This window comes from Miniopterus natalensis, chromosome 1 (genome assembly GCF_054644295.1).
Source record: "Miniopterus natalensis isolate mMinNat1 chromosome 1, mMinNat1.hap1, whole genome shotgun sequence".
Taxonomy (NCBI): domain Eukaryota; kingdom Metazoa; phylum Chordata; class Mammalia; order Chiroptera; family Miniopteridae; genus Miniopterus; species Miniopterus natalensis.
This window is the reverse complement of record NC_142081.1, coordinates 195,861,539-195,880,537: the sequence shown is the minus strand read 5'-3', so window position 1 is coordinate 195,880,537 and position 18,999 is coordinate 195,861,539. Positions and strand designations below refer to the sequence as shown.

Sequence of the window (18,999 nt, the reverse complement as noted above, 5' to 3'; positions counted from 1 at the left end):
TACTAAAGCTTAAAAAAATACTGTACTTTTTACCCAAGCCATACATCTTGTGGATATGTAATAGTGTTTTATAAAAGCAATATAAAATTTGTATTTTTAACTCTTCAGAGAAATGATATTCACACCTGTTTTGTAATGGTTTTTAAATAAGGCTTGAATTTATTAAATGTTCATCTAAGTGTGCAAAACCACATAATGAAGAAATCTTGGTTTAGTCCTTTAGGAAGCACTATTTCCTAAACAATTACAGACAAAAAATGCACTCTACTATTAAGGACCTCTGGTGAAGATACTTCTCTTTGCAGTATAGTTGGGTATTGATTTAACAACGCTTGTAGTCAGGAAATAGCGCCTGACCTAAATTTTCCATGATATAATTTATATTCATTTTCTCTTTTTCTGTCCTCAAATAAGTTGTAAAACATTAGGTCATATCATAATACTTTATGTATTTGAAAATCCTAAGTAAGGAGTCCTTTTCCAAGTAACTGCATTGCAGGACGATGAACCAAGTAACAGTCTTGTATTGCATTGTCTTATATAATTTTTATATGCTGTATATCGTAGGCCAAAAGGATATCAAAAATTACAAATACATCATTTTTACCAAGCACTACTCTTTCCCCATTATAACACACTTTCTCAAAAAAAAAGAAGAAAAGCATCTGTATTTCAGAACCTAAAAAATTCAGAAAGGATCTTTATGAGAGATGGGAGCAAGAAACAATGCACATAAAATTCCACACAGACACTGCTTCCTTCCTAGAATAGGGGATCATTTAATGAAATGTATCTCCCCAAATCTCTGGGGCAGGGCTGAAGCTGCAGTGCAATATCATAAAATCTGCAGCTGGGTTGCTGTTCTTAATAGGCTACATTGCTTCCTCAGACCTCAGGAAGCCAAAACACACATTGTCCAAACAGAACTTACCTTACCAGGAATTGGCCAAAGCAGCAAGCAGCTACGATAGACCAGGTATCAAAATGTTATTGAAAAGATTGCACACATCTTTAGGAATTTTCTCCTCAAGCAATTTGTTTGCTCCAGGAAAGCTGTATCTATTTATGTTTCCAAACATCAAAATTTTCTTAGAAATAAAAACAATAGGATAGGAAAATAAACTTTACTGTATATAAATAAGCATTAATAACTTACTTTTATTGCCCACCAAGGCAACCAGTGGCTGAGTTTCCGACTCCTCACTCACTTTCTTCACCACAGTATACCAGTCTTCTAAATTCTCGAAGCTTTGATAATTTGTAATATCATATACCAAGAGAATTCCCTGTCACAAAAGAGTTACAGGATATTTGTAATAAACTACATGAGAATAATATTCATACTAAATACTCTTAAATCATGCTTCAGATATGCCTAGGATAATGTAAAAATACAAATGCAGCCTGTTTTATATGCAAACTGACTTCAATTTAGCTACTAGCAGACAGTACTGAATGTTTTCATTCCAGATAAACCCAAACCAAGCAAAGCAAGCTAAATAATAACTTTATCAAATTATAAGTGGCTGCCCAATAAGATAGCTGGGATATGTTTGGTAAGTTACAATCAATGTAAGAAAATCGTTATCACAGAGGTAGAAAAGCTGCAAGGTCTACAATCCTGTCTGCTACTTTCATGAGGTCAAACATTTAAACCTTTCAATAAAAAAACCATCTGCTGCTGCTCTTTTTAAATATTTTTTAAAATGGAGATCCCATGACATCCCTTGATAGTCCACTGCAGTGTTTTAACACAATTTTCTTTAAATGAAGTAAGTCGATTTCCTCTTCTGGCCCTCTGTGCATTTGGAGAACATGCGAGTATCCTCCTTGTAATAACCCTTCATGTTCTTGAAGGTAGTTAAGAAACTCCTTTACCATCTCCTTTCCAGAATAAACAAACTCAATTCCTTAAACTTGCCTCAAAGGACCTATTTTCTATTGCTTTAATCATAGTTGTTGGTTCTTCCCAGGACACTATCCATACAGTTTTCTGACATCCTCTTTAAAATGAGCAATGTAAAACTGGACATGATACTGTAATAAGAGCACGAACAAAGCCAAATATAACAGAGGGATTGCTTCCTGCCTCTTATATATCATATTCCTTTTAATATATCCCATTATTTTGTGGGGAAGGAGAAGTATTTACACACAAAAATCACACTGCCACATTCTTGAGTCTCATCCAGGTCGTGGTCAAACACTTAATGCAAAACTCTGCACACAATATAAGTCTGGACCCTAATAGCACTTACATCTCTTCCTTCTTAGGTTATAATCATAAATGTTGACTACTTTTTTGCACCTACAATGTACTAGACAGATATATAGATCTTTTCATTAATCATCAGTACAAGCGTGCAAAGCTGGTGCTATTCTCATTTTACTAATAAACACAGGTTAAAATAACCAAGGTCACACAGCTAGTTAAGTAATTGAGCCAGAATTTGAATCGAAGACTGAATGAATATAAAGTTCACTCATTCGTTCCACAAACAACTGTCTGCCAATTATATGCCTAGCACTGTGCTGGGCGCTAGGGATATAAATTCCAAACCTCAAGGAACTCACAGTCTTGCATCAAGGCCAAGCACATAAACAGGCAACCATACCAACACAGAAGTCATGGCTAGTGATATCCTGGTAAATATTAATCAACTGACTTGGGGGATGGCAGGGCTGGGGGTCAGAAGAGCATTATTTGTAGCATTTGCTCATTTCTGTGGTGTAAATGCTGCCGTGTGGCCACTTTCAAACTATCAAAGTCATTTCACTGATCACAGAGCTGGGTAGACACCACTATACAGCATCTCCACCACACAGATACACTAAACGTAAACAATCTCCAAAACACAGATAACAAAAATATATAGCAAAATTAGTAAGTGTGCATTTTGAGCATATATTTGTTTTTAATATAATTTATAATGTACATATAACTTTTAATCATAAATGTATTCAACAACTGGCTCACAGAAACTCCTAAACCTAACAGCAACCCTCCCAAACTGGCACTAGCATACTACTGTTATGATCTTCCAGTACCATGCTCGTTTATTAAACTACACTGGCTCCAAGTCACTTATTTTCCCTGAGTCCTGGGTTATTTGCCTCTAAAATTAGATCACTGAGTTAAAGAGTCTCTAAGATCCTTTCCAGTTTAAATATTCTATAATTATTATGCAAAAGCACTTACCTGATTCATTTAGGTAACCTGGACATCTGTTTCTGTCTGTCGTCCCAAATGCATTGAAATAATGCCCAACACAGAATTACTTTTCTTCTTAAGAATAAGACCCAGAACTGACCTCTGAAGAAAGCTACTCTTCAGTCTATTGAATATACCTCCAGTTGTCATATGTGATTATATATTGTGTTAAAAGAACTCTGCTCTGGAAGTCAAATCACTGTTGGGTTGCAGTCCAGACCCTACTATCTACTGACCTTGGGCAATGCTCTGTCATCTACCTTTATAATATCTGCCATACCTAAATGATTAAATGAAGTAATAAGAAATAGACTTATTTAAAAACTAACATACACGATTGCTGGGAATTTTTTTGTTATTCTGAGTGAAAAAAGAATCACAGTTTTAAAGCAATTTTAAGGTAGTTTTTACACTCATAAATTGAGCCTTGACCTATGATGACTCTTAAACCATAAGATTTTTGAAACCATTCTAATTAATATATGCAAATCTTCATGTCAACATGGGTCAATATCTGAACATGATAGAACATGTGCAAATAAAACATGGCTACCATCTCTTGATAATTATTACTAGACAGAGCTATGGAATAACAATTAAATACTACTGATCTAGACCAGGGGTTCTATGGCCCACAGATCAAATCCAGCTCACACCCCATATTTTTAAATAAACTTCCATTGAAATATACTCATTCTCATTATTTTAAGTGTTACCAATAACTGCTTTTGCACTACAACTGCAGAGCTGAGTAGCTGCAGCAGAGACAGTGTGGTCTGCAGAATCTAAAATGGCTTCTATCTGGCCCTGTAAGGGAAAGTTTGCCAATTCCTGATATACACCAATATGTCCTGTATTTCTCAGTCAGTGATACCTATAAATCTTCTAGGACTCAAAAGGAAGATAGAAGGATAAGCACTTTTTCATTAATCTAGCTATCCACCAACTCAAAATTCTATCTGTTCATATACCCCATTCTCAATAATGTAAAAACTATGATTTTATCTTTGCTCCTAAGATGACAATTTTGAACTAGTTTTGACCTTCACCACTATGGTGAAATTTGAGAAGGAACTATAACAAAACCAAAAACATTAAAATATAAAAGAAATTCCAGGGCAGATGGTTACTAGATTTATTAGGGTGATCACTTTGTAAAGTATATAAATGTCTAATCACTGTGTTGTACACCTGAAACTAATGTAATACTGTATATCAACTATAATTAAAAAATAAATTTTAAAAAAATAAAGGAAAAAAAAAATTTCCAGGACTTTCAGTTTTACTTTCAACATGTAAAGAGCTTAGAGGTCATCACATCTGTCCTTACAATCAGAAAAAAGCTAAACAAACTGAAAGTAAATTACTTTTCTTGGATATAACAGAGCTGAGTTTGGCAGGCAAATTTCCACCCTGAAATCTAGAGAGAGAGGTAAATTCAGAGAGTCATAACCCAAATCTGCTTACCTAGAGCAGCAATTATTAGAGCCAGTAAATGGTAGAAACATTTAAATGATAAATTTGATGAACTGCTAAAGGCTGAGTGTGGTTTAGTTTGAAAATGAGAAATTCCTAGGGGACACAGTCTTAGAGAGAGTGAGTTTTTACCTCCAGGAAACCCACCAGATCCTCATGGTAGAGTCAAGAAAGATTCCTTCCTGGCTCTGGCAGGAAAGGAAGAAAGTAATCATTATAAAATGTGCACAGAGCATTATCCATAAAAAAGGCATCCTCACCAAGAGAAAAAGCTCAATCAGAGTGTTAGATGAGGACACAGAGGAAGGGCAGTTCCCTATTCCAGCCCCCTCTATCCATCTTGTCTCACAAAAGTGGGAAGAGCTAAGAAACACCTATAAAGGTCACAGCCCAGGGTCACAGGCCACTGAAAGGCCATGACCTAATCATAAAAGTACAGAATGTTTCCCCTCCCTCGTACTTTGCCACAACACCAACAGAGCTCCAGTATGATAGTAATGGATTACAGTTGAAAGAGCTACAAGACACAAACTTCAAGTCACAAAGAATCCTTTAAGATACCCAGAAAAAAGGAGAGGAAAACTCAAGGACATAGAGAAATTTGATGTCTCTGGCACCTATAGCTTCAGCTAACATTAAACACAGACTAACTCCTAGCCAAGTTAACATAAAACCTCACAATAAAGGCCTACTTGTCTGAGTTCTTATTACTCAATACATCATGTCTAGCTTTCAACAAAAAATCAGAACACTAAAAGGCACTTTGAAAAGAAAAAACAATCATTAGAATCATACTCAGATATAATACAGATTTGGAATTATCACACTAAGGATTTAAAACAACTATGATTTAATATGTTAAAGGTTCTAATAAAAAAAAAGTAGACTACATGCAAGAACAGATGAGTAACATAAGCAAAGAGATGGGAATTTTAAAGAATAATATAAAGGAGCCATGGCCGGGTGGCTCATTTGGTTGGAGCATCCCATACATCAAAAGGCTGCAGGTTCAATTCCCTGTCAGGGCACATACCTAGGCTGTGGGTTCAATCCCCAGTAGGAAGGCAACAGAGCGATGTTGCTCACATCAATGTTTGTGTGTGTATCTCTCTCCCCCTTTCTCTCTATCTAAAAATCAATGAACATATCCTTGGGGTGAGGATATAAAATAAAAGCAGCAGGAGCCCTGGCCAGTGTGGCTCAGTTGGTTGGTGCATCATCTCAAGCACCGAAAGGTTGCTGGTTCAATTACTGGTCAGGGCACATGCCTGGGCTGCAGGCTTGATCCCCAGTATGGGGCGTGCAGGAGGCAGCTGATCAATCTTTTGCTCTCACACTGATGTTTCTCTTTCTCTCCCTCTCTGTTTCTCTCTAAAAATAAAAAGAATAAAAAGGAAATGCTAGATACCAAAAATAGTGTAACAGAAATGAAGAGAGCCATTGATGAGCTCATCAGCAGACTGAAAACAGCCTAGAAAAGAATCAGTGAACTTGAAGGTACTAGAAACTTCCAAAACTAAAATGCAAAGAGAAAAAAGAATAAATAAAACAGAATATCAAAGAACTACGGGACAATTCTACATGGTGTATCATACTTATAACTAGAATACCAAAAAAAGGAGAGAAAATGGAGCTTAAAAAATATTTGAATAATGACCAAGAAATTGCCAAAATTAATTAAAGACATCAAACTACAGTTCCAGGAATCTCAGAAAACACCAAACAGGGTAAAAACTAAAAACAAAAAAAATCTACACTCAAACTACATAAAACAAAACATAAAGAGAAAATCTTGAAAGAAGCTGGGGGGGGGGGGGGCGGGAAATGCCTTATCTATAGAGAAACAAGGATAAGAATTAGAGAATTTCTTGTCAGAAAGCATGTAAGTAAGAAAAGAATGAAGTTAAATATTTAAGTGTTGAAAAAAAATCCAATCTAGAATTCTTGTGTAAAATTATCCTTCATAGGTGAGGGAGAAATAAAGACTTTCTCAAACAAACAAAAACTAAAGGAATTCATAACCAGCACACCTGCCCTGTAAGAAATGTTAAAAGGGGTTCTTCAGAGAGAAGGAAATGATATTACGGATAAGAAATTCAGTTCTCTATAAAGAAAGGTAGAGTATCAGAGAAGAAACAAGTGTTTGTTGTTTAAACTAATAACATTAATAATGTATTAAGTGATTTTAGCATATGGACAAGGGAAATGATTACAGCAATGCCATAAGGAATTGGGGGGGGGATGCATTGAGAATATTCTTTTATGAAGTTTCTGAGCTACATGTGCAGCAACATAGTGTTATATGAAAGTGGACTTAGATTAGTTAAAATTCTGTATTGCAAACTCTAGGGAAATTACTAAAATAAAGATTTTTAAGTAAAATTGATAGGCTAAGAGAGAAGATAAAAGTAAAAGTAAAAAAATAATAAAAAAGTAGAAGCAGAGAAGACCAAAACAGAGAAAGAAAGAAACAAAGAACAAGAATAAGGAATAGAAAACATACATGATATGACAGATATTAACCCAATTATATCAATAATCACTTTAAATGTGAATGATCTAAATATACCAATTAAAAAACAGAGATTGTCTGAGCATATGAAAAACAAGACTCAACTATATGTTGCCTACAGGAAACTCTCTTTACCATAAAGACACAGGTTAAAAGTAAGGGGATACAGAAATACCATGTTAACATTAATAAAAATAAAGCTAGAGTCACTACATTAATTTCAGACAAAACAGGTTTGTGAATAAGGAAAACTGTTTAAAGTATAAAGATTGCATAATAATAAAAGGGTCAATTCTCCGAGAAGACATAACAATCTTTCCCATACATACCACTAATAACAGAGTATCAGAAGGCATGAGACCAAAACTGAGATGACTCTAAGGAATTCCAAATCCACACATCCAGTAATATAACTGGACACTTCAACACCCCCTTTTCATTAATTGTTACATCAAGCAGAAAACCAGTAAGCTGAACCCAAACAGCACTAACAATCAGCATCATCTAATTGACATTTACAGAACAGTCCATCCAATGACATTAAAATTTATACCTTCTCAAGTTCACATGAGACAATCACCAAGATAGACTACACTCTGGACCATAAAATGTACCTTAGCAAATTTATAAGAATAGAAATCATACAAAGCATGTCAGTAGATAGACTATAATGGAATTAAACTAGAAATCAGCAAAAGAAAGATAGCTAGAAACACTCAAAATATTTGGAAATTAAACAGCATACTTCAAAATAACATATGGGTCAAAAAAGAAGTCTCAAGAGAAGTGAAAAAATATCTTAAGCTAATAAAAACATGACCTATCAAAACTTTTGAAATATAGCAATAGTGCTTAGAGGAAAAGTGTACAGCACTGAATGTATATATTAGAAAAAGAAGAAATATCCATAACCTGAGCTTCCACTTTAGAAACTGAGGAAGAGCAATTTAAGCCTAATGTAAGCAGAAAATAAATAAAAATAAAAATTACAATAGAGATCAATGAAACTCAAATGAGGAAAACAATAAATAAAATTAACAAAACCAAAAGCTGGTAACTCTCTAGAAGTTTATCAAAACGCAGGGAGTGGGGAGGGAGAAGAGCAAGGAGACAAATTAACAAGGGGTCATTATTACTCATCCCGCAGACTTTAAAAGGATAATAAAGGAATAATATAAACAACTCTATGGCTAAAATTTGACAACTTAAATGAAATGGACCAATTCTTTGAAAGACACAAACTACAAAAGCTCATACAAGCAAGCAGACATTGGCTCCCAGGGCCTCTGCCCACCAGCTTCCGCACACCAGAGCCAGACCTCTACGAACTCACCTCTTGGGAGCCTATAATACAAGCCCCTCAAAGCGCTGAGTCTCTCACCACGTGGACCAATCCAGACCTCTTCTGACTCCTTCTAGAATTCTATCAGCTTCTCAGCCAAAAGAAAATGCAACTCCCTCAGAAATCTAACACATCTTGCTAACAACTGAAGCCTGAAAATAATCTACTGGGGATTACTAGAAATAATTTTCTTGGTAATGTGGTAGATATCTAAGCCCACCACCGTGTCTTATGTCCCTGATACCCTCTTTTACCACCCATGTATCTGCCATTCGCCCTTTTCCCACGTCTTTATCCCCATACTAACCCCTGTGCTTCCTCTTCCCAATTTACCCTACAAGTGCTCCTTATCTTTCTAAATCTTTCTGCCATGACTTTTGGAAATCAGATTTCAAGTTTAATAAATCCTTCTATATTTTCAAATTCTTCAACAATAATCTCCTCCATTTTCAATACATCACTTTCCCCCCTGCAATTCCCTTTTCTTTGTACACTTCAAGACTTTTCGTAAATATTACATAAAAGTTACTTCATATAGTACTTTGTTTTCATCTATTTCACTTACCACCATACCTAATAAGCATGATGAGTCAGTAAATCAAATTGATACCATTTTCAAAGGAATAACTGGTAGCAGTCTTGCAGAAACAAACACTGGTGGCAACACAACCATCTTGGAAGGTATTTCATAGATTTACTTCTAAAATTTAATACGGCACAGTCCACACACAATTTAACCTTCCCAAAAATGAAAGGTCCCCTATTCTCAAAAAGTAAGTAATTTTTTTCCCTGATATGTATGATGAATAATGTACTTTACTTTTTAGTTATATATAGGAATAAATTAAATCATATAGGTTATACAATAGTCATAACAACATATACTTTACTGAATAAGTACAACCTGTAAGAAGAAATAGTAAAGCAAGGGAGGTCTCCAAATATAATTAGTTATAAGTTGGCAAATATCCAACTAAAAAATTCTTAGGAAAAAAGAGCAGAGGGTCTCAGGATGTCCAGCTTTCAGATGTGAGCTCTCCCCAGTTGTCATACAGACACCAAATCCTTTTGTTGGTGGTTCACAGGATGGCTCAACTGTGTGGGGCACTGGCACACAATACTAGTTATGTTCTACCTCACAAATGACTATACTTCATTGAGCTTATGCTCAGTAGAGCAGTGTTTGCAAACCACTTAGATTCCAGGATGGAAAGAGCTACAAAAATGAAACATGCAGTCCTTCTCTGAGGTTTGTTATTAGCCTCTGTTAGCCACAGGTTACGGGGCACTAAACACTAGGAACTGTGTGTTTGCTCGTAACCACTATGAAAAATAGCCTATAACATCTTTCTGAAGACTCCCAGAAAATTTGAAGGTAATTCCAAATCTGGGAATTTAACTGGGATTTACTTCAATTCTTAGAACTAGTTCTTGTCAAAATATCTCACTAATTCTTTCTTGGGTGTCAATTCAATTTTGTTTCAAACAACACTATTATTCAACAGGCTATTACTAAAGTTTAATACTACTGGGCGCGGGGGGGGGGGGGGGGGGTGAAGAAGGTAAAATAATCAGTTTTATTTGAAACTAAGTTAATTACCAGACAGTAAATAAGCTTCTCCATGGATGTTTTTAAAAAGCTTTTTAAAAAACAGATTCACTAGCTTAATAGCCCTGATGAGTTTAAGATAATTCTTTCTATACCCAATACAGGCTAGAGAACCTAAAACAAAATCCTAACAATACATTAAACTGATGTTCTCAAAACAGCTCACCAAAGTATTATTTATGGAAGAGTTCTATCCTGTAACTTGTGCACTAAAATCCAAATTATTCATGAGATAGGCAATAGATAGCATCTACAACTCTAGAAACAGTATTGACCCACTTTGAAGAATAATTATATGATATAATATAAAGTTGATAAATATATTAAAATGCTATTAGAATGATTTGAAAGCACTGTTTTAGAAAAGTAACATTTCCCCCAATGTACGGTAGCAAATTGTAATAAGAGCTTCTCTGACCCGAATAAAAACTTTACACATATTTTAACAAAAGAAATCACTGGTAAATGTACTTTATATATTTTACATAGCATTTAACTTAGAGTCTTTGGAAAGCAGAGAAAATTTATTATATTATCATTAATTTATGACAATTCATTTTATCATCTCAGAATGATTAGTTTCCTGAGACAATTTTGTGAAAGTGTCCACGAACTTCTTAGAAATACCATACTATATTATTTAATAAAACATGGTGTATGCACACAACATTCACAGAAATTGTAAAATATAAATAAGACACCATCAATGAGAAAAAGACATGTACCTTCAAAATAGAAATCTTACATAACAAGTTCTAAAAAAATACACAACCTTCTCTTCCTCCCAAGATAAGAGGTACATTAGAAGAGAACAGAGAAATTTTACTAAACTCAAGTACTGTGCTCTCAAAAAAGATGGAAATTTCTACAAACTTGCCCACTAATGCCTACTGATTATAAGCACATATGTAATAGCATAAAACAGATACTATACAAAAAGTGATTTTAGGGGATGTCATAGAACATTGTGAATGTACTAAATGCCACTGATATATACTTTAAAGTGGTTAATTTTATATTATGTGAATTTCACATCAATATTAATTTGTGTATAATACCATTTTATAATATTAACAAACTTTAAATAATTTAAATATATCAAACAATAACTTTTTTAATTATTCAACATATGGTAAAATTAAAAGAATCCAATACATGAATGTTACATTCCCGTAAATTTTAAATAAATTTATTAATTGAATTTTATATTTACGCTGAGATACATAAAATCTTCCTGTTCTCCACTAACTCTAGCTATATCTATAAACCATAAAAAGATATTCTATTTGACACTCAGAATCAAAATCATAAAAAGCTTGACTAATCTAATTTTCTTTTTTTTAATCCAATATGTGTCCTTGAAGATGGATCTTCATGGACCAAAGTGGAAAGAGATTGTTATTTTCAAATCCCATTTTACCAACCATGTGAGTGAAACAAGGACTGCTAGTGCCCACAAATCTCTGTTCAACAATTTTTCTTTAGCTTAAATATTCACTTTAAATATAATCAGTTTAAATTAAAAAATCAAAAACAATAAAAGAAAATATTAAGTGAGCAGAGAGACTTTTCAGGAGACAAAGAACAATGCAGAAGAAAAGGCAAAGAAGAAAGAGTCCTAACAGCCCAATCAATGTATCAATAATATAAAAAACAAAAGTAGGGCCTTTATACATGATTCAGAACCCTATGAGCCTAATTCATGTTAGAAAATAATTCAGAATCTATTTTCCATCAAAAATTAAAGCAATGGTATTTAACAATCATCAAACTTCATGAAGGAGAGTGCTTAATGGTATATCTTCACCTCCTAGATGCATTTCTTATGAACACCACAGTTCCACATAACCAAGTTATGATTCTCGCACTGAAAAGATCAAACACTCCCCAACGCCCCATGGTGATGTGAAAGAGACACACTGATTAAAAGTGGAAGAAAAATAAAAAATTAATAGCATGTCCGTAATTACAACTTTTTAAAGTATACTACTACCATGCACATTTCCTATTTGTACAATAATTTAGTTTAAAACCATAAATTATGTCTATATTAGCTCGTTGTCAAATAATTTTTGTTATATAATATATACATTTTTCTTCTGAAAAGACATCACTACCATGTTAAAATAGTGTATGTGTTTCATACATATAATTAGTCATACTTAGTTTTCTAGTACAATAATTGACATATCTATTAAATCTGGAGAACTATAAATATTTAGACTAGTTCATAGCACAAAAATACAGAGACATATAAATATGCTTTTTGTCCCCACAACTTAAAATGGAATTAAATTTTTCCTTTCTATACTTTCCATGCATTCAGCTTATGTATTTTGAAAGCAGTCACTATTATGACACCAGCTAATAAATATTAAAGTATCCATTATCACTACATTTACTCAATTGCTGACGATAATTTCTTACAAGTAGCACGTGAAAGCCACTAGCAGTCACACAGTCCCGACCCAATTGCCCCAAACGGTGCCTGGGGAAGATGGAGCCAAAGCGCCAGCACAAGTGCACCTGAGCCCCTCTGCATGTCAGAGGCCACCTCAGCATGTGTCCAGTCACGTGTGTGAGAGGGGTGCTTTCAGGGTCGAGGCCATCACAGAATTCATATCATACCTGTGCACCATAGATGTATTTATCCAGCATCCTGCCTCCTATTGTCTGCCCTCCTATGTCCCAAACTTGAAGAGTAACATTCACGTTTCCTAAAATATAAAAAAAATACAAAAATGAGAATACAAAATTCTTAAGTAACAATGTAACAACTGAATCCAGTTTCACAGAACACTAAATCACCATCAGAAACCCTGAGCCTAATTTGCCTTTTATTCTGCAGACTCACGTAGTCAGATATTTGGAACTATGAAGTAATGTTATCAAAAGAAATCATAGTGGAAATTTAGGTTTATAGTTTTACTCCATTTCCAGGGAACCACATTTATAATTACCTTCCAAACAAAGGAAAAGAAAGAAAGCATTAACTCATAAATTTCTTAAACCTTAAAAAAAAATTCTTAAACAGAAAATAGAACAATAAAGCATTTGTACTTGGGGCAAGAAATACACTTTAAAATAAAAATTGAACTTTATACACTAACCTACCCTATTGCATATAATAAATTGTGCTGTTAAGTTCCACACTGTAAAGGTTCTAAAACCCACAGAATGATAAAAGACAACAAAAATAGACCCATACCTTCAACTCAAATGAATGAATTTTTAAAATCTGAATGACAAATATCATATGCAATAATAAACATAATAAAAAATTACATGTTTTCAAATTTAACTTAGAAAATACAAACACATTTGATTACCCTCTTCAGAAGTGAGGTAGGATACACACCCCATGTATCACTAAATGTTATGATGCATTTATACCTGTTCAAAGCATTAATTATATGGCTTCAAAGCTTTCATAAAATAGTGTATCAAACCTTTTTCCACACACAAGCATTGTAAAAACATTCTAAACTACAAAGCAATCTTTAAATTTTTGTTGTTCATTTTGCAAATTATCTGGTTGATAGAAAATTTTATAATAAGCTACTCTCTCTAATCAATACAATTCATGACTTAAAAGAAGACCATGTTCAATATGCTTTTTGTTTAACATTTCAAACTATTTCTCCTAGCAAAATCATGCAGTTTTCTCCAAAGGTAGACAAAATCTCAGTACCTTCAAAATAAGCTCCCTCACCAAAAATGTATCTTCCTGAATGATTTGCAAATCAGGAAAACTCAAAATAAAAACTCAGAAACTAAAAAAATGGTCTCACTTCAAAAATAAAAACAAAAAATTAAAAAGGACTATAAAGATATAAATTTTTATACCAATGTAAAACACTAAAATCAGAGAATGTTAGTCACACTATTCAACTTTGCAAATGAAAGTACGCCACTGGACCAACCAGCCAAGTTTTGCCCTTAACTCTAAGTTTTGTTGGGTCTGCATTACAATCTTTCCATTATTTCGATGTAGGTCTGTTCCATCTGCCAACATGCAGAGGATTTACATGAGGAACTTCCATTAGCATTAATGAGAGCTACTGAAGTTTATCACCCGTCATCATTCCCACATACACACACTTTCAACGCTCACAGAGTAAAGACAGAAACGTTCTTAAAGCTCTGTGAATACGAAAACCACAATGTCACAGACTAAGGCTTGTCCAACAACTCGTATAACCTAATTTGTTAAAAATCTAAATTTTCAAGATTCAAAGCTGAAATCATTCCCCTATGATGCTGTCTCAAATTAAGCAGGTAAGGTAGGGCTAGACATAACCAGAATTATATCAAATACTTTCAGACGCCCTTAGGTAAACGGGAAGAACTCCATCCATTTTACTTGGAAAACTCTTTACAATCAATGTTTAACAATATTAATGTTTTTAGAGTAAGATTTTAGGCAGCACTTAATAAAAGGCACCTAATACCATTTTTTTCAAGGATAATAAAACCTATCACTTAACTTCATATTAAGGTATACGAAGCTTTCTTCCTTTAAGATCTGATATTCAGATCCCATCTGAATCAAGTGTTGTGAAACTTCAACTATAACTTTAGGAACATGATCTCCATTACATGTTTTCAAATTCTGATGACAATCATCTGAAGAATCTAAATCATTTATTCAATTGTCTCCATCTAAGTGGTTTATATTTATGTGTTGAGGGTATTTTTTAAATCCATACCTTTCCAAATAAACAGTTTGTTGTGGTTGGCTTGTTTTCTTAACATACATATTCTAGTGCCTCAGAAATAAAAAACGGTTACGCATTACTGATAACTCATTAATATACAATGCTAGCCAAAAAGAAAGTCTTTTACTATCATTATAACCTCAACAAATACTAACTTTATAGTTATTTCATTTATCTAGAAATATATTTTTAATTTCCACATTTGAACTTGAGGCTTATTAACACATAAAAATAAAAATAAAAATAAAAATAAATGAAATCGCATAAACATGGAATTCAAATCAACATTCACTTAAGTTTTTGCAGCCATAAACATGAAGTCCCCCAGTATATTTTCAAAATGGCATACTTATAAAGCTATGTAAATAACCAATATTTAAATAACCAATATTGTAAAATTTTTAAAAATCAAGAATCTATATAATTTTCTAACTAATAAAAAACATTAAGAAAATTGTCAGCAATCTAATCCCAAATGCAAAATGGTACAAAATTCCTGCTCCTCTGTAAGAAATAACATGTAACTAGGGGAAAAAATAAAATAAAATAAATGAGGTGACAAAATACAGGTAAGTTGCTTTTGGTATGAATCAAAGCCACAAAGAGGATTCAACAGTGACCTTGTAAAAGTACACTTGGTGCCTTGGTTAACCTTACTTAAAGTGCTGCATAGTCAAGATGGAACTAAAAACACAAGTCTGCCCACTTCTTGTACTAAAGACTTAGAAATCCTTTTCACAGTAGAACGCTGTTTACTGGACTGTACCCACAAGCTTCCTGAAAGTATTTTGACTAAGGCTCTTAAGAAGCTCTATCAGCAGAATCTCTGACTAACAGATACACTATTTTAAGCAGTAAAATCTGCACAGTGGTTGCATCCAGACTATACAGCATACCGGATCATGAAATACACTAAAATGGATGAGTATTTGCAAAGTAATGACCTTGAAAACATGCATGAAGAGAATGTGAGTAGATGGGCAGGAGGTATTACACCACTAACAATCTGAATGGATATGAGTTACTGGAATACTAACAAATATTAGATTTGATTACTATGCTGCTCTACTATAAATCCAATAATGCTACCTGCAATGTTCAAGCAAATGACACAAATATTGATCATCCTACATTTAACAGTTACAATGAATTAAAATTAAGGTAACATATATTAAGGATACACTATGAACTTTGTAATTTACTCACCTTATTTTTTAATGTACCTATTAATTATATAAAATCAAGATACATTAAAACAACTTTTTCTTACTGAAATTTCTACCATAATTTTGAGTCCATTAAGTAGCATAAAACCAATTGCCATCTCAAAAAAAAAATTTTCTGGAACTCTGCCCATCAAAATAAAACTGAATCAGGGAAATTAAAATATACATTCACTGACTATATATTTCCTAATATCATTTTTTAACCTAAATACTTTCTAACTCTAAAATATTATACTATAAATTTGGATTTCTAAAATACCAAATATTTTCTGCAAAATAATCAAAATTTAAAAATTGGTTAGTATTGTATAACAGATCAGAAATCATCACGTGTACCAAATATATAAAATGTTCAAAACAAGTCAAAATGTTTTTAATGTTTGAGTAAGTGCTTGCTCCTTTATTTAAGCCTTTGAACTAAAAATTCAGAAAAAATTAACAATATTAATGATACAGAAAGATGGCGCTTTTGCTAATTAGCATCAAAAGAAAATAGTCAATAACTAAGTATATACTGAGGTTCTCTGTGTACAACTGCCATCTCTGAAAAAACCTGCTACAAAAATACATTTTCAGCATATATAGTATGTGATAGTGCATGAATTCTATTAGTGACTGCTGTAAATATTATGAATGTAGCAGTAACCTATCCATAAGAGAATGAAAATAAAATGAGACTTTCAGTTTTGAATACATTAAAAGAAAATACAAATGAAACTAAATATGCATATGTTTCTCATTTAAACCTCTTGCTGAACAATAACTCCATAATGGAAAATTAGAATTCTTTTCTCATAACTCTATCTTCTAATTTATTTCTCATTGATAACCAAATAAATACAGACCATCACAAATATAAGAGTATATTACTAGTAAGATACGCAGAAAACCTTCAATTACCAAGAGTTTTCATTAGCTGCTCTAAAACTTGCATGGAAAGCTATCTGAGAGATGGGAGTGTTTGAGAGATTAAAATATTTCAATAATATTGGATTTTATTAAACCCCTTCTACTATCACTCATATTCCAGCATATGATTCTGACACTACACTTGCAACTGTTTTTATTCAAATGGGTTTCCTCAGAGAGGAGAGGGACACACTGGTTTATAAGGTTAATCATGATAAACTGCTTTTAATAAAATACTTTAAACATATAATTTAACCATCACAGTGAATGGACAGAGCATTTTAAAGCCCCAATTGTTCAGAAACTAACTTAAAACAGAAACCACTCTTTTTTTGTTATTATTTCCCTGTATTCCCCACAAAATGTGCTGCAACTGGCATCTAAATAGTTTCTTTGCATGGTGAACTGAAACATCTTGAATGCTCAAACTGTATTTTTATGAGTGCCTAGGGACCCTAAATTTTAGTGGTCTATTAAATGCCAGCAATTTCATGCTGCCTTGCATAAAACAGCATTCACATATTAGAGCACAGAAGTTCCATAGCTACATTATACTTCTGGTCCAACTTTCTCTCAAACAAAAAATTGAAGCAGAGGCTAATCAAAATAATATTTTAAAAAAATAATCCTTTCCAGTCTTTTCCATTTAGTTTATATAGTATCTGTTGATAATTGTATAGCATTTGATTTCTTTAAAACGTTTTAAAATTTTATAAGCAACTATATTGTTTATCCTCGAAAAATCTGTAGTAGTCAAAAATAGTAGGAAAGTAGAGAAGTATTCATATATGAACTTTATTCTCACACCCATAGACAATGTCTTTATGGTAGATGCTGATGAAAATTAACCTTCCTAAGATAAATTTACTGATTACGTATGTTTTCATGTAGAAGCAGCCCCCAAATTTATTTTACACATTTCTGCCTATGTCTCTTACTGTAAAATCTGCACAATTTTCTGTTATACTTTTAGTCTCTTACCTGGCAATGTTATCCTTCTCAAAAAGAAATCCAGTCCTACAGTTTGTTTGTACTGTTTCCCAAAAGTTTCTTGAGCAAAATATGTAGCTAAGGAGGTCTAAAAAAATGATGCACATAATATCAAAATTAATGTCTTTGTTTTAGAAATGTAACATCACATCATTACTAAATCTTATTAAGTAATCTTAATATCCATACTCCCATTAACCCAACAAACAACCTTAAGCAAGCAGTTCTAATCAGTTACAAGAGGAGGAGGGACTTAACACTCCACCAGGTAAACTTCACTTGCCAACAGCCTGTCAGTGGCGACAACAGACTAATCAGTTAGATCTCTTTAAATCCCTGATTGTCAAGCTCCTTCTCCTTGTTAGAAATTAGAATTTGAAATTTATCAACAGGGAAAAACTAAAGCATCAAGATAAAAAATTTGAATCTTATATATCCATATATCAGTTCAATTCAGATTTCAGAGAATTTCTGAGATTAAATATTTTGAGTAGTTTGTGCCCTAAACCAATAATAAAAGATGATTAAGAAGGGGAAAGCCTGTTTATTGAGTTTCTTTTCTTCCCCCTCCCGGGAAAGTATCATTAAATATCAAATTTTTCTCTTTAATTTTTCTATTAAAGCTGTTAAATAAAAATAATTCTATAGAATGACTGATAATATATAGCTTTTAAATAAAAGAGTTGATCTTCTTAAAATTAACATTAAGCAGTCAAAAATAAATATTTTCCACCCATGAACCTTAAAAGTCATAAGCATATTATAACCAGAACAGATATATACAGTATCTACTTTTTTTTTTTTTTTAACTCAAAGTTGTACTCAAAACTCTAGGGCTCTCTTTTAGAGTACCATTTCTTATCAAAGCAAAAGAAGAATTAATCATCCTGGTAACAAATGAAGTAAGTCAACTCACAAGCTTCCTGAACATCTTAAATGCAGTATTTATTTGTAAACTTCTCCTAATAAAAGAAAAAGGCAGCTTCCTGAAGCTCTTATGCTCTTT

General features: G+C 33.0%; 1 protein-coding gene across 2 annotated transcripts in view; it reads right to left on the bottom strand.

Moving 5' to 3' along the window:
- The window catches only part of RAB28 (RAB28, member RAS oncogene family), a 71,718-nt gene that overhangs the window by 48,808 nt on the left and 3,911 nt on the right, over positions 1–18,999 (bottom strand). For both annotated transcript variants that reach the window (XM_087828250.1, XM_087828245.1), the window contains exons 2-4: positions 17,985–18,081; positions 12,779–12,867; positions 1,157–1,286 (exon numbers count right to left, since the gene is read on the bottom strand). In XM_087828250.1, coding sequence (XP_087684376.1) covers positions 1,157–1,286; positions 12,779–12,867; positions 17,985–18,081 — 316 coding nt within the window. The remainder of the gene's footprint in view (positions 1–1,156; positions 1,287–12,778; positions 12,868–17,984; positions 18,082–18,999) is intronic.